General features: G+C 45.3%; 1 protein-coding gene across 12 annotated transcripts in view; it reads right to left on the bottom strand.

The window, feature by feature from the left end:
* Positions 1-1,080: 1,080 nt before the first annotated feature.
* TENM4 (teneurin transmembrane protein 4) overlaps positions 1,081-15,780 on the bottom strand; it is a 530,696-nt gene continuing 515,996 nt past the window's right edge. For all 12 annotated transcript variants that reach the window (XM_074572381.1, XM_074572380.1, XM_074572379.1 and 9 more), the window contains 2 exons: positions 12,687-12,829; positions 1,081-2,797 (listed from right to left, as the gene is read on the bottom strand). In XM_074572381.1, the coding sequence (XP_074428482.1) occupies positions 2,039-2,797; positions 12,687-12,829 (902 nt within the window). In that variant the 3' untranslated portion in view covers positions 1,081-2,038. The remainder of the gene's footprint in view (positions 2,798-12,686; positions 12,830-15,780) is intronic.

Raw genomic sequence — 15,780 nt, forward strand, 5'->3', positions numbered from 1 at the left:
GCAGCCGGAGCTGGCAGCCGGCATGTACGGGGAAACCGCCGTAGCCTGGGGGCTGCCAACGTTTTTCTGCTGGAGGGGTGCGTGCCCAACGCACGCCCCTGCTTTATCCTGGGGGCTGGAGCCTGCAGAGCGGGATCAGGCTGTGTTGGAGGATGTCAGTGGTGGTAGCGGGAGCGCAGAAGAGCTGTCTCTGGGGACACGGGTGCATTGCGGGGCTCCGAGTAAGGAAACAGCCTTGGCACGGATTTGCACGTCTCGGGTTATCTCTCTGCAGAACCAGGAAGCAAAAATCAAAGCGGATGGGATAAAAAAAAAAAAAAAAAAAAATCAAGACAGAGATTGTTCCCAGAGAGACACGGTGAGGGCTCTTAGAGTCAGGATACGTGCAGGTGTCAGTGTGATAGAGACGTCTGTTTGGGAGCAGGGTTGGCCATCTCCAGCCGGAGCTCCAGAGGTGGGGTAACACCTCTGCCCGCGGGAAAGGCCCTTGCTACCCCCGGACTGTTTCAGGCAGGGAAGCGGATGCTAAGCTCATCCCCGTGTTCCCTTGACTTTCAAGGACTCTTGCAAATACCAGAGCACAGAGGTTATGTGAATACAAATTACATTAGCATGCCGAGCAACTTTGTCAGCAGTTTCTTGTTAAAGCACCTGGTCCCCTCCGCAGTGGGCATTTCCATTCAGCCTCCCCCTTCTTCACTGCTAACAGTCAACTGGGCTCTCCCGTTAACTCGAGCTCGTGTAAGAAACAGTGAGAGGGTTGATTCCAACATTCCCCTTCTTGTCCCACCATGCACAAGCTGTTGCTACTTATTAAACATTTTAAAATCCCTGCTGCCAAAGTCCCCGGGAGACATTTATCTGCCATAGTCATAAACGACTTGCCAGCGTGCTACTCAAAACTGCGTTTCCCAGCCAACAAATACAAGCTCCAGAATCAGGAAAAGCAGGGTTTGGCTTGCTCTAATTTTCAGTGGTATGTCACTGGGATACTATAACTACTTTTAAATTCAAATCAGCTTCCTAAAAATTAACTGGTTTTATCAGATACAGCACAGTGGACTGTTAAACACGTAGCCTCGTGTACTGAAACACTATACATTTAATGAAGTTATGCCATTAGCAAATGTACAACATGGGTGCATTAAATCCACCTATAGAACAGCTCTACGTATGAGAGAGAGGATTTATTTTAGCTTTTCTCAATAGAGCAGGAGTCCCTTTCTTGGCTTTTGCTAGGTTTTTTAACTAAACCCAGGATTTGCGCATTCACAAAAAAACCCCCAAAGTATCTACTCTCATAATGAAAAAAGACTGATTTTTTTTCTTTTTTTATTCCAGTTCAGGAAGGAAGAGAATCATCTTGCAAGTTAATATAATCAGCTCCTTTGCCTCTATAATCTACTTCTGCTCAGCAGGAGCCCCCCAAAAAACACTTTATGTCCCAAGTGAAACGAGAAAACTACTTGTAAGGTCTCTTTTGAGGCACATGGTTCGGATGGTCACTTTTGGAGTATCGGAATCAGCGTCATCTTCCATCTCCTTTCTTCTCGGGAAGAGCTCTCCGGCATGCCGCACGCTTCCCGTCTTTCGGGTGGAAGGCTATCTGTCCCTGCCCCAAATCAGAAAGGGTTAGGATGACACAAGTTAGCACAGACACCCATTTCGCACTTCACACCTAAGGACGTACGTTGACGACTCCCCACTTCAAATTCCTCACAAAGGGTGGGGGGGGGAAAAATCAACCCAAAATCAAAAAAGGACAAGAGACAGTAAATTTCACTGTGATCACACTACGGCAAAACATACCTTCTGTTCATTGCAAAAAACGCGTGAAGGCCAAATTAAAGAGGAAAAAAAAACCAAAAACAGTATGTTGCATGAGTTACAGTGCAACCGTATAATTCCTTCTCTTTCTATTTTCCTCCCCCCCCTGCCTTGTTCAGTTTAGAAAAAGGATTGAGTACAACACAGTCAGGTAAGTGGCCACAAAAGAGTAGCTGTCTTTGGCAAGAAGTCACCGCATCGACCCTCTCTGTCACCTTCTGCCCATTTCGCTCTGTCTCATGAAGTGGATGTTGTTGGCGCTGTCTGAGAGTTCGGGATACTGCTCCACTGAGATCACAAAATAGCCGTCGTAGCCCTGTACCCGGCCCGTGTTTAGCACTTGCTGCTTCTCCCCTTCTGTCCACGAACGAATCCCCTCCTCCCCATCCCGCAGTCTCTGCTGTTCCCGGGACCAAGCTTGGGCGACAGCGCGCTGTCGGGCCAGCTCCAGGACGCGGGCCTTCTCCTCGTCCAAGGTGGTCCCGTAGCGAGTGTTTAGACACAGTGCACCGTACTGGAGCTGGATGTCCGTGTAACGTCTAGTCCTTCCACTTAGCACTGTGTTGATCTGGGACACCGTCACATTCACGCCGTTCTCCAGGGTCCTCCGCCCACCGCTGAGGCCCAAGATGGAGAGGTCACCCTCCGATGGCCCTTGCTTAATGAAATAGTGCGTGTCCACCCCGTCGATGGTGAAGTGCAAGTTCTCCAGGTAATGGGCGTTGTTCAGGATGGCTGCGATCCTCCGCCCATCCTCGTTGGCCACACTGATGATGTCAGTGGCCACACGCCCATCCTTCATGGCAAACTTCACGCCTTTGCCAAAGATAGAGCCTCCAGAGGCAAAGTTCTTGTTCTTCCTGACCTGCCGGCACCCGGCGATGCTGGAGCTGTAGATCCGTTCGAAGCGCTCGAGAGTGACAAAGGCCTTCAGCTGCTTCTGCACTTCACATTGGACCCCCAAAATTGACTGAGCACGGAGAGAAAGAAGAGAAAGATGTGTTAGAAAGAGAAGTCTGATCCAAAGGCATTATTAGCATGTCGGAGGCCAGCAGAACATCTTGGAAACATCTAATGAGGAGATCTTATCAACTTTTATCAACTTTTTTCAGATTTTTAATTCTTTTTAGTAGAAGAGGCGTGTTCATAAGTTATTCCCCCTAATGCTCGTCGTTTCAATAAACTGAACTGTATTTAATCTCACAGACTAAAGGATGTAGAGGTAGAAAAGGATTTTGTGCCTCAGTGGTGTGAGGGTCTAGTTTGGACATGCAATTATTTTGTGCTTCAGTGTTCTTCATCTGCACATAAGAAATCACTCACCTTGTGGCCGTGATGCTTTATAAAATGCTTTCAGATTTTCTGTGAAAAAGTGTGGAAGTATTTGTAAAAGTTCCCTCCATTATAACTTCACGTTGTAACTCCTTGTGCTGTCTTCAAAAGCCCTGCATCACAGGTACGACCCTCAAAGAGGCCATAGCCTGTCTATAGCCCATTTCAACCTGGCCAAAGCAGGTTGTTCAAAACTCAAAGCAGGCCCTAAATCCAACTCCAGTTTCCTGCAAACCTTCTACAATGGTTCATGCTCCCTGAGCTAAGGCCAGCCCCACCTGATGGTTGAGTTTTTGCTTATACTGAAGCAAAAGTGCTGAGAGACAACAGCCTGGATCATTTGCAGGCAGGTACAATACAAAGTCACTTTTGCTGTTAGCGTATAATGGAGCAAGCACACAGCAAGTCAGCAGCTCATCATTACTGCAAAATGTCTTTGGAAACGCTCTCATCAATTCATGGCAACGCAGCCTTCTTACAGACCCCTGTTCACGAACAATTATTTGCTCAAATTTCACAAAAGCAAGAGGACACTACGACAAAACTCTCCTGGCACTGCCAACGGCTCAGTTCAATAATGTAATGACATCCAGGATTAAAAATAGGCTACAAAGAAAAGTTTGCTTCACTCCAATTATTTCGAGGAAATTTAACATCCATGAAGGATATTGCCTTAAACCCATCCACAAGCTAAAGGCTCACATCCTTCCCTGGGTGCCAGAACACAATTCAGATGATGCAGGCATTTCAGCGCGGACCTCTCAACTAAGACTTGTAACATGGCGAGGGAAGGGAAATAAACCCTCATTCCCATAGCGGCCCTTTCCAGGGAAGGGTCTCAAGGCATTAAAGAAATAAAATAAAGGATTTAGCATTGCAACTTGCTGAGAGGTTATGAGCAGCTTTGCTCTATAAAGGAGAAAAAAATAAAGGAACAGAGGTACACAAGTTCAAGAGCATGTTTTGGGTTGCAAAGCACTGAAATGCCCAGGACTGACTTTTATTCGAAGTGCCAAGCAGGCTGGCGTAGCTCCGCCTTTCCCCCTTTTGATTAACAGCATAGTAGTTGGAGCAGGAACCAGTAACCTATGGAAGAGGAGCTCTTTCTGGTTCTCCCCATACTGCCTGTGGGGGATCTCGCACACAGCCTAGAGAACGATATAATTAACAAACCAATAGGGAGCCAAACCCAGCTCCCCCGCCAACTGCACAAGTGCTCTAATTATGCAAAAACTGGACATAATTAATGTAGATGTCACTGATGATGGACATGAAGCAATTAGGTTTCTAAGCTCTGTGAAACACTGTTCTAAATAAGTGTATCCTGCACAGGCTTGGTTAGATATTCCCTCTTCAGAGAGGTTTAAATGGGCAGGTATTCTTCACAGGTGCATCTCATGTGGATTGACTCTAGGTGGTCCCCCCCCACCATCCAACACGCCGCATTCCTCAGATAGGAAAGGGCATTTCTCATTATTCATGTTGAATCACCGTTGGGTGCGAGCTCCTTCATTCAACGATGTAAATCAGGTCTTCTGCACTACATTGGTATGTCCTGTGCTCATTTATATATCTCCATCTATGTATACATCACCACGTTTACCAACAGGTGAGTGATAAGGGGTCCCTGGAATTAACCGCACCATCTGCCGATTGTCACCTTGGGGAAGGGAGCTCTGGGAGGTCAGACAGCACTGGGCATGGGAGAATTAGTCCTATCAGAAATCTCCCCCATTCCCCTTCTATTTTGTCTTCATCGCCTTATTCTTGATGAGCTGCGGGAACTCTTATCGCCTTTTCATTTCTGAGCAAATTATTAGGTACAGCTCCCCTGTGAGTACCTCCAAATTAGGTTGTCCCAACAAACCAGTAGGACTGGACACCACTCCCTTGTGTTTTCTTCCGATCCCAAATGAACAGTGAGTTTGCAACAAGCTCTGAAAACCTGCTGATGCTGAAAGACACCATGATATGACAATCTACTGTGCTTTGGAAAAGTGGGACATATGGTTTGTAACCACATGTTTATACTGCTAAATATAAAATAAATATTTTATAAATAATATAATTTTATAAAATTTTAAAAGCAAATACTGCCAAAGAGAGTGAGATGTTGTATTTGCACCTCTTATCATTCACACTGGGTAATTTTTACTTTAACTCCTGGTTTGGTTTTGGACTCCAACTGCTTTCTCCAAGACATGTTTCCTAACTCTACAGGTCACTTCTACCTAGCCTCAGGGCCAGAGATTGGTCTTGGACTTCTTTTAGTTAGCTGTAGAGGCATACTCTAAAATGGGGTTAGGGAGCCTTGTGAGGACAACAAGTTTCAAGCGTGGATGGTGTCCTTGGGTTTGCCATTAATTCAGTAAGGATTGTAACCTAGTTGGCACAAGCTGTGATACAACAGGTATCACAGCCAACAGCTGTGCCATGATCTACCATCCTCAAGGTCCATAGCTCAGTACCTGGGACATTCTGGCCTGAGGTAATTTTCAATTTTCCATTTTATGGTCAAATTCTCCATAGCTTTCCATTTCAGATCAGTAATTGCCCGATATAAAAGGAAAACCTGATTTTTAAAGTTTGGTTTTTTGTTTTTTGTTTGTTTTTTTTTTTTACTATTTATGACCCAATAATAGAACACTGGACCTTTCCTTGATCTAGTTACATACTGCCTTCATGATATTATATGAAGTCATACAATTTCCACAGCTCCACTGTTCATCTGGATGCCATTTAGAAAGAAAATAAGCAGCACCCACCCTGCTACTGGCAGGACTTGGAAATTTAAGGGATTACACATGATGTAACAGCAATGTCACTGTCATTTCCTGCCTAAGGACACCTAGGGCACCAGGCCAACTGCCTTGTTGTTGTCCTCTTGGTCTGCATCCAGGACAGCTCCTCCTCTATAATGGGAAAGCATTTCTCATGTTGCATGTGCAACTGCAGGACTGTCACTGGCACCGTTCCTGGTGGCTGAAACACAGATAAAATGTCTGACTCAAGCCACAGAATTAGGAATCTCTTGACACCGAGTTGTGTGCCCGCTTAGAGACACTGTAGGTGGGAGGTTTGTGAAGTTAGGGGCTTGAACCACCTTCGTTGGCAAAGAAAATGAGACCTGTTAATCTGTGTCTCTCCCAGCCTTCCGTGCTGCTTCTCATGCACAGCGTAGTCAGTGTTGACTGCAGGACCGTTTCAATTGCCCATACATGGATGCCCAGTGTGGTCTGAGATGCCCCAGAATGCCTTCAGCATCCCCACAGGGCAGTCAGAAACCAAAGAAGATCTGGGAGATGTTTGCCTTCCTGGAGACCACTTTCCTTACCTGGTCCCTCTATGGGCAACTGAATCAAACCCCTACTTTAGGGTCAATGGATCCTACACAGTCAATGGATCCTACAGCGTGTTCAGCTTGGTCTAAAATTAATGCCTAGCAGGTGGACAGCCCTTTAAGTGAGCTCCACTGCCTCTATGAACTAGACATTGACAGACTACAGTGGGTGCACATTTCTAGCACTCATGGAGACACCTAGTCATGGAGACACCTTAGTCTTGAATTCAGTCCTAGCTCCTAGCATCTGATCATCTGAACTGTCCTTTGGCCTCCACTGACAAATCACCCAAATGGGTGGTGTTGAACATCATTTTTGACGCTACAGGGAGCCCTGCTGGGCCACCAGGTGTTGCTCTAGAAGGGTGCAGGTAATCCATGCTGTGGACATGCTTCCATGAGGAAGTTCAGGAAACACTAGGGTATCTCAAATGGCACCAGCGAGTGAGTTCATTGTAGGTCTCTGCTGGCTATTATGGAAGCTTGGATACCAAATTCACAGACAGGGACCTACATTTAGGTGTCTTACTCAAGAACAAATTCACATCCAAAGGGTTTTTCACTGGGGACTGCTTACAAGGCCTTCTGGGCTCTCCCCATCTTTTGTCACATAGGGAAGTGGGAGACCAGACATGTGCAAAGCTGTAATACTGAACATCGTCATCACTAAACTATTACAACAACTAAACACATCTCTGTTACCTTGAAAATGAGCCCAAGATGGCTTTGAAATGACTTTTTGAGTGCATTTCTTTGATAGAAGAGTGTATTTGGGAACAGCACTTTTTTAAAGGAAAAGAAAACGCATCCAACGGAAGAAAAAACAAAACCCAACAAATTCAGGCAAACCAGAGTACAGTTAGCTCGTATGTGCTGCTGGGAATATAAAGGGGGTGGAGGCAAACAGATTATATGCAGTTCAAAGAGGCAGTGTATCCCTGACTTTGAAATTACCATTTCTGTTTCATCTTAGAACTCATTTTAATGAACTGGCAAGGAAGAGAAACAGAAAATTTCCATCCAAGGCTGCAGTGGCATGTGGTATTCTCTAAAAAATGCTGCTGCTTTTAGCAACTGTAAACCAAGGTATCCATAACACCAGTTTTACGGAAGAAAGAAGGGAATTCATAACTTATTTTATTTCAATATTTGTTGCTAGATGCCAGTGACAAATATGCTGGGTTTGTTTTTCCTCACAGTCTTTTTTAATCAGATGTCCTTAGGTGACATTTCACTTTATCTAGCAACAACCCATCGGAGAGAAGAGAACGACCTTCATCATTTGTTCGCTGCTGCACAGAGCTCCAGAGAATGGCACATTACAGAGATCTCTGAATAGCCTCTTGCATTTTGCCGGCCCCTCTTGAGGATTCGAAATACCATAGCCAGATACTATCATCTGTTGTTTTTAAATACTGCCTTCCAGTGTGAGACTGAAAGCTTTAATTTCCCATCACAGATCCAAGATGTGAAATACGTGAACATGTTTCCAAATTTCTCTATATCCTTGTGCCATTATACACAGATAGGTGTTTCTCTTACCACCATATGGCTTACAACACAGAAAGCTACTTCTTCTGAAAGGCTTGGAAGTTATGACTTTGAAATGTTCTTCATCATTAACTCCTTCTTATTTACCCCCTAGCTCTCTGTTAACAAAACCACTCTTTAGAAATCAGCTTCTTCCCTCCATTCCACCTGGCCATCGCCTGAAGATAAGTCCCCATTCGGATGTTCCCCACCAACTCGCAACTGGCGGAGGAGCAGGAAGAGACCTTCAACCACCACAGCTTATCAAGCCCCTACCCATCAGCATGGTTACACTGCACACGGGTTGGCTGGGAGGCAATGTGCCTGCTTAGTGACCTGCCAACCATGAATTCAAGTGGGATGACGGAGCTGAGCGAGTTTGGGGTTGTTCAGCCTAGAGAAGAGAAGGCTCCGGGGAGACCTTATAGTCCCTTCCAGTACCTAAAGGGGGCCTACAGGAAAGATGGGGAGGGATTCTTTGTCAGGGAGTGCAGTGGTACAACGAGGGTAACTGTTCTAAACTAGAAGAGGGGAGATTTAGATGAGATATCAGGAAGAAATTCTTTACTCTGAAGGTGGTGAGCCCCTGGCCCAGGTTGCCCAGAGAAGCTGTGGCTGCTCCATCCCTGGAGGTGTTCAAGGCCAGGTTGGATGGGGCTTGGAGCAACCGGGTCTAGTGGGAGGTGTCCCTGCCTAGGGCAGGGGGGTGGAACTGAATGGTTTTAATGTCCCTTCTAACCCAAACCATTCTATGATTCTATGATTAATGTCTTTGAGGCTTCAGCTCCCTTCCCCAAATCAGATCCAGTGAAAATTTGCCACTACTTTTGCAAAACATAACTAGGGGCTGATGGACAGGCATACAGACAGCATGATGGCCCGAGCCCAGGACAAAGCACCCGCAATGTGAGGATGTCCTCCCTGAATGATGAACACTGGCAGAGCCATTCCCTCCAACAGATTGTCCTTGGGAGAAGCTCTGCCAGAAAGCACAGCCCTCCACTCACTCCCTGGCTGAGCACCCCAGAGCAGCCCATGCCTCCAAAACGCTGCTCCATAAGGGATGCCAAAAGCTGCTCCTCCAGCCCAGCATGCAATGGGCACTGCAGAAAAAGGACCCTTCTGGAGGCACCGTGCTCACGGGATGGAGAGAATGGTATTTAGAAATATGATGTAGTTAAGGATATAAGCACTGACTCCAAAACACCCCTCCCTGCAAATAGAGTTGTTCTGGCTCCAGCAATTACCTGACAGTTCAACAAGACAAAAGAGAAGAAAAAAAAAACAAACACAAAAACCAACCCAAAAAGAGAAATTGGATTCAGATGCAGCAGCTCCACAATATGCCAGAGGTCACCCAGAGTCCCCTGGTGGCCAATAACACTGAACTTGTTCAACAAACAATTTACTGACAGCCCCACGGTCGTAGGGAGGAGGGTGGTGGTGGGGGAAAGTGCTGCACGACAGAGTATTGGATTTTAAATGTCACTCCAGAGCTGCAGGGGGTTAGCGCAAGGTTTATGACATGCTGGCTGTTTCTAAGCTGGTGGATGCTCAAAATCAGAATTATCTTTCCCATCTCCCAGCCCTGCGAGGCAAGTACCAACAATGTTTTGGAAGGAGATGCTAGAGCCCTGTGGTTATGCACTCTGAAGAGATACGAAGCAGCCATTTATGGGGAGTAAGCTGCTTTGCTGATGTGCTCCTGTTGTTCATTCCTCTCTGATAAAAGAACTGACTCAATCTGCTGGGCCACAGCTTTGATCAGCGAAGTCAGTGGAGTAACTCAAATTTACTTGGGTCTATCGCAAGGAGATATGGGACCCAGAGAAACCAGGGATAGGATGACAGAGAGATAAGAAAGCTGTGGTTCATCACTCAGAGAATATCCCTGGATTTCCAGCAGGATAGGCACTGTCCAGTGCCTTGTCCAGGCTACTTTTCAATGACAAAAGATCTGGAGCTTCCTCTATATGCTCTGGAAGATCACTTCCCAGTTTGATCTGAAAATATTGTCTGAAAAAATGTTTCATTGTCTGAAAATATTTCCTGTGCTTTCATTTAACTTTGTTTAATTCTGTCATTTGCTATGTGAAATTTTCAAGAGTTTATATTTTCTTCCGCATGCTTCATCAATAAATACAGAGACAAGCAGTAGGAAGGAGGGCTGGATCGTGTCTGGGAGCGCGTATGTGTGCCTGGAAGGTTTGGGAGCGAACAGAACTACATGTGAAACATCAGTGTTGAATGCACGGACAGGCTTAGGAGAAAATGTGTTCAGGTACCATATGGGACTGAATTTATTTTATGCAAATATATGCCTATAATATGCTGGATGTGACAGAAAGGAAGGGAATCCTGCTCTACAGCACTTGAGAGCCACTTGCTATCACAGCATGATCCTGCAACTGCAGACTGAAATAAAAATGCTCCTGTTTTGTTGCTGTCATAACACAGGGGAAGAATATGAAACAACCTGCAACGGTTAAATTCCACTTTCAACACGTGAGTGTAAAGTGACTCATCTGGAAGCGCAGTGGCTGCATAAAGCCCTCTTTTACCAAGCAGGTCCCTGCACAGTCCTCACTGCAGCTCCTTGCTTTAAAAACCTGAAAGGGATATGGAGATTTTCATTCCTTCTTATTGCTCATTCAGGCAGATTCACCTAAAGTGGGTGGACGGAAGGGAGGGCTGGTTGGTTTTATTTTCAGCTCAGCTGCCTGTATGAGCCAGTGTCAGTCTTCATCTCAAGCTGTCACTCAAGCTACTTGGCTATTCAATAAGCCTAATAATAATAATGAACAAATGATAAAATAATGATATAATAACACCACCACCACCAATAATAATAATTCCTGTTGCAGTTCTGCAAGAGTTATTATCTACAGCACAAAACAATTTAGAGACAATCTTTTGTGCAGTCTCTGAACGAGCCTTCCCTGTTTGCCTTCTCCTGTACGGCTTTGTCTGGGGAGACTGTGTCACATCAGAGAGGAGGAAAAATCCTGAGGCTATTTCTCATCAGAGAAATCGTCTCTATTAGCATCTTATTGTTCAATCCAAGGCAGAGAGAAACAAAAAAGGAGCCTTTGAGCTCCAAAACACAACCGAGTGACTGCGGTGTAATGGTTTTCAAGAGTCAACTCAGCCATGGTAGCAAAACGCATAGTTCGTTTGGTCCCCCTCTATTATGAAGTGATATGTCTTAATAGAAATCTCTCGTTGAAGTTGAAGCTGGTACATTTTAGCTTGTGTTCACCATAGCTATGAGGCTGAGTATCAAGGGTGGGCTGACATATGACTCTTTTATTAACCCACAGTACCTTGTTCGTACTTCTGAGTGATAACTTTTGTGGCTGGGGAGATGCGGCATTGTATTTTACCTCCTGGTTTAATACGTGTACAGGACCTCAAGATTTCAGTGAGCTCGTAGATAAAGAGGCTAGGAGGGCAGCTGGGATCAATTCCACTTCCTACCATTATCATTTCATTAGCAGAAATGTTAAGAGCATACCCTGATCTCCCCAGACAAATGGTGCCGCACTGCTCTCGCGATGTTCGAATACACAGCAATAGCAAGTGGGAATTCAGACTAAAGAGGATTCAGACTAAACAGATGAAAGCAACCCCAGGATAAAATCAGGCTAGGCGATAAAAGAGTATCCTGAGAGGCAAATGACTTTTTCAAGGTCATATAACCAATAAGCAGTAGGGCTGGGAGTAACCCAGGGCTCTCAGATCCTGGCCGTGTGCTGACCTTTAACAGCGCTGCCTGCATCTTTCAGCTGAATAATTCCCAACAGGAAGAGAGGGGGAAACGATTGGGCTGTAAAAGCTTTTTTCTTGCCAATTTCCTCATTGACTTTTGTGCCAGCACTTACCAAAATGGCTTGTGATGCAGGCCTGTTTTTAAAAGCAGGACACAGTGACTTGGAATTAAACTCAGGGAAAAATGAAAGTTAACTATCAGCTAAAACTTCTTTCTGGTGACACCCACTGCAATGCGGAACAGTTTCCTAGGGAAGTACTGGGACTTGTTGTTTAAGACATTTTAAACCAGACTGACTAAGTTTCTAGAAAAAAAACCCAACTCTGTAGAAAATGCTCCTGTATCAAGATTTGCTTTTTTTCACTCCCAAGAATTTTTGGTGCAAAGGCCGTGAACTTAGCCTACAATATGTGATAACTTGGCCTCTTGCGGGAGAAAGAAACAGTAACACACCATTTCATTGCGCAACCAGCAGAAAACATCATAGAGAAAAGCACCATAGAATCATAGAATGTGTTGTGTTGGAAGGGACCTTTAAAGTCCATCTAGTCCCACCCCCCTGCAGTGAGCAGGGACATCTTCAACTAGATCACGTTGCTCAGAGCCTCATCAAGCCTGGCCTTGGATGTCTCCAGGGATGGGGCCTCCACCACCTCTCTGGGAAACCTGTTCCAGTGTCTCACCACGCTCAGTGTAAAGAACTTCTTCCACCATGACAGTAAGGATCTTAAGATGTGATTATTCAGGCAGATTTCACTGGGGACTGATTGTCTTAATCTCCCAGCGTATCTGGGAGAACATGCTAAGAGAGGTTTTTTTTAATAAAGATTTCAACTGGATAGTTTGCTGCTAAGTGTGTGAGATACAGTATGGAGTTGCATGGATCACCTTGCTATTGTCCCATTCTTGGGTTTTCATCTGTGTGTGGATTAGCTCATAGGACGGCTCCATTGCATCCATGTCTGGCTTGGGGTAGCCGGGGATGACGTTGTGCAGCTGGAACCCAAAAGTAAGCAGCCAACTGTTGACATCTGGAAGGGAAGAGAAGCATAAATCAAGTTATCTGATCTCCCAAGCAGGGTTGCCCAAGAGAACGGCACAGAGGAGGACCCTATGGTGCCCGATACTGTAGCAGTCTGGCCAAAATGATGAGGTTCTGCTTTGTGTGAAGAGCACAAAGCTTAATGGTCCTTGAAAGAACCATGTGCCAAAGCTGGGCTTTCCACCTCCAACCACAGTCCAGTTCTGCAGTTTCCCAGTTCTGAAATAGAAGCATTGGCAGTGACCACATGGCCCAAATCAAAGCCAACTCCACATCTGCCCTTTGTCAAGCAGGAACCGGGCGCTGCTCTAAGGTGATGCAGGAGAAGCACAGGAACAACACCACATTAATGGAAGCTAAGATGCTCCAGCCAAATGGGAAGTGTTGTCCAGTCCTATAGTCGGCCCTGGACATCTCAGCCTCACTACTTCTCTTCCTGAGGCGTCTCAAAGGGACTGCAGGCTGAAGACTAAATTTAGAGCTACGTGAGCCAGAATACCAGGATATCCAGGAAAAACAGCATGGTCATTCAGCAGGTGCTCATGGAAGAGGCTCTGGATGTATCCTCTGCTTGTTCCATGGCATTTCCACCTCAGTCCTGAGTTTCTTGGCATTTTTCATAAGAAGGTGTAATTTGAGTATTAAACCAGTGAAAAGTCACATGTCATCTTTTACAGCGCCATTTAAATCAGCCTCCACACTGCCTGCAAGGTATATTATAGTGCCAATAAGCGTAATGATACAAGACTACTTTGCTTGGGTACTTTTCACAAACCCCTTAGAAAAAAATCCACGGATGGTGAGAAAACTGCTGGCTTCAAGCGATTAACTATTGTCCTATGCAAAAGGGGGACCACTGGCACTGAAGGGAAACCCAGCCATTTGGGACATCATTCCTGCATTCACTTGACGGTACAGACTGCGAAGTCTTCCCTGATTTTTGATCGCACAGCTATTAGGAATAGCAGCTGAAGGTTAATCCGCTGGAGGAAATAATGAGCCTGGCTAACTCCTAGATCTGCTCAGAATCAGCATCCCTTGATGATCTCACCTTGTTTGCCTTCACTGAACTCTAGAGAAGGACACACCTGCTACAGTCCTCAAGCAATATGGTGCGCATTTGGGACACAATTGCAAGAAAAAGAAAAGTATGAAGGTAAAGTTTAACTAATATCAGCTCCCAACGGTCTAAAGTGTTTTGGATGTTACTGGGATTGTGTTGGTGATTGCTCTGCTTCAAGCCAGACGTAAAAGGGGCTTGATTTTCATTTTGCTAAACTCAATAAAAGCTGCTGAAACAATCTGAAAAAGGGACCAATTTAAATAATCAAATATGCATCTTTGAATATTTTTTCTCCATTCCCCATGAGACCTAAATGAGTGTTTTGAAGAGCTGGTCGGAAAAGAAATTATGGATGCAAGCGGCAAATAAGGCACTTCCAGATGACTGGAGAACCAGGAGCCAAACAAACACACTATCTGTTGCTTGTTTTCTTGCAGGCCAAAATGTTGAGATTGGGCAGATGGCCAAAAAGCCCTTACGACAATCCATGTGGAAGGGGGAGGATTTCTGTAATAAAAACACTTCTGTTCACTCAATGTACAGATTGTTTTTGGAGTGTCTTTGAAACAGAGAGGCTGGGGGGTGGGAAAGAAATTAAAAGGCTCGTTTGATTATTTTTTTTTGCCTAGCGCTAAGCCAGCCTGCTTCCCAATCCTTCTCACGTGAAATGAAGACCTTTGATGTACATATTGTGGACCAGGTGGTCAGGAGAACAAAGTAAAACGGTGAAGGTCGGCATTGGTGCGGGACGCATTTTCCAAGCACTTCACAAATGCTAAAAAGGATACAGAACAGGGATGCTGAACAGCCGAAAACTGTGTAACGTGTCTGGAAAGACTCAAGAGAGGCTTTTTTTTGCTACTTCTCAGAAAATCGACTTTCAAAACATTTGCAAACAGGAGTTTGTTCTTTTTGGGAAGAGGTGTTGGAATACCCAGAACAAAAAAAAAAACAAACCCAAAAAACATGGGAGGAAGGTGTGGAGCTGAGAAAACAGAGGGGAAAATACTCATTTGCCAAGAGGCAGTGACAACTTTTTTGACAGAAAAGTACATTTCACATCACAGAGGTTTTTTTCAGCTACAGTAACCCTGCCAACACATTTCGCAGTAAATTCATTTGAGGGCAAAGAAAAAGAGTGCTTAATGCAGACACATGTAATGGAAATGTCAGTTCAATCCATCAGGATAGCTGAAGCTGGCAGCAGAGCTCTGCGCCATGAAGTGTACAATCGCTAAAATATTCATGTTTGACAATGGGCCTCTCAAAACGTAAATACCTGCTTCTGCTCTCCCCTCCGCACGCCTCCAATTTGTACCCACGAGCTCAGAAACCTCATCGGTGGAGACCGACGCGTGCGTCGTTTGCCTGTGTCCTGGGTGCTGAGCTCTTTTGAGGACAACACGTCCCGGGGCAGGGAGGGAGGGAGGGAAGGAGGGACAGAGAGAGGTTCCCTCTGCCCGAATCTGGGCTGATTTGGTTATGATGACAAGGACACGCTCATCGCAGGTCCCGTCCATGGTGTGCCTGAAAGCTTCAGCAGAAAGAAATGCCCGAGCAGCAGCCTTGCGCGACGGCACTCATCCCGCTACGTGACCTGTTTCTTCCATGCACTGGGAGAGGAGGAACTTAAAAAAATGTATTTGGGCTCTGTATTCTTAAAAGACTAAAACCAGAACTTTTAAGACAGTGGAAACAGTTATTCGGTGCATAAAAAAAATTAAAGTATCAGATTTGGACATCTTGATGTAATCATCAGAGCTGGGTGGGAAACTGTTCACCTGTTCCAAGCCAGGATGGGAATTTTTGTCCTGTCTTAACTTGAGCGTGAAAATAAAAATCCGTTAATATGTCATGAAGCCACTCTTCAAAAACTA

This window comes from Larus michahellis, chromosome 1, assembly GCF_964199755.1.
Source record: "Larus michahellis chromosome 1, bLarMic1.1, whole genome shotgun sequence".
NCBI classification, from domain to species: domain Eukaryota; kingdom Metazoa; phylum Chordata; class Aves; order Charadriiformes; family Laridae; genus Larus; species Larus michahellis.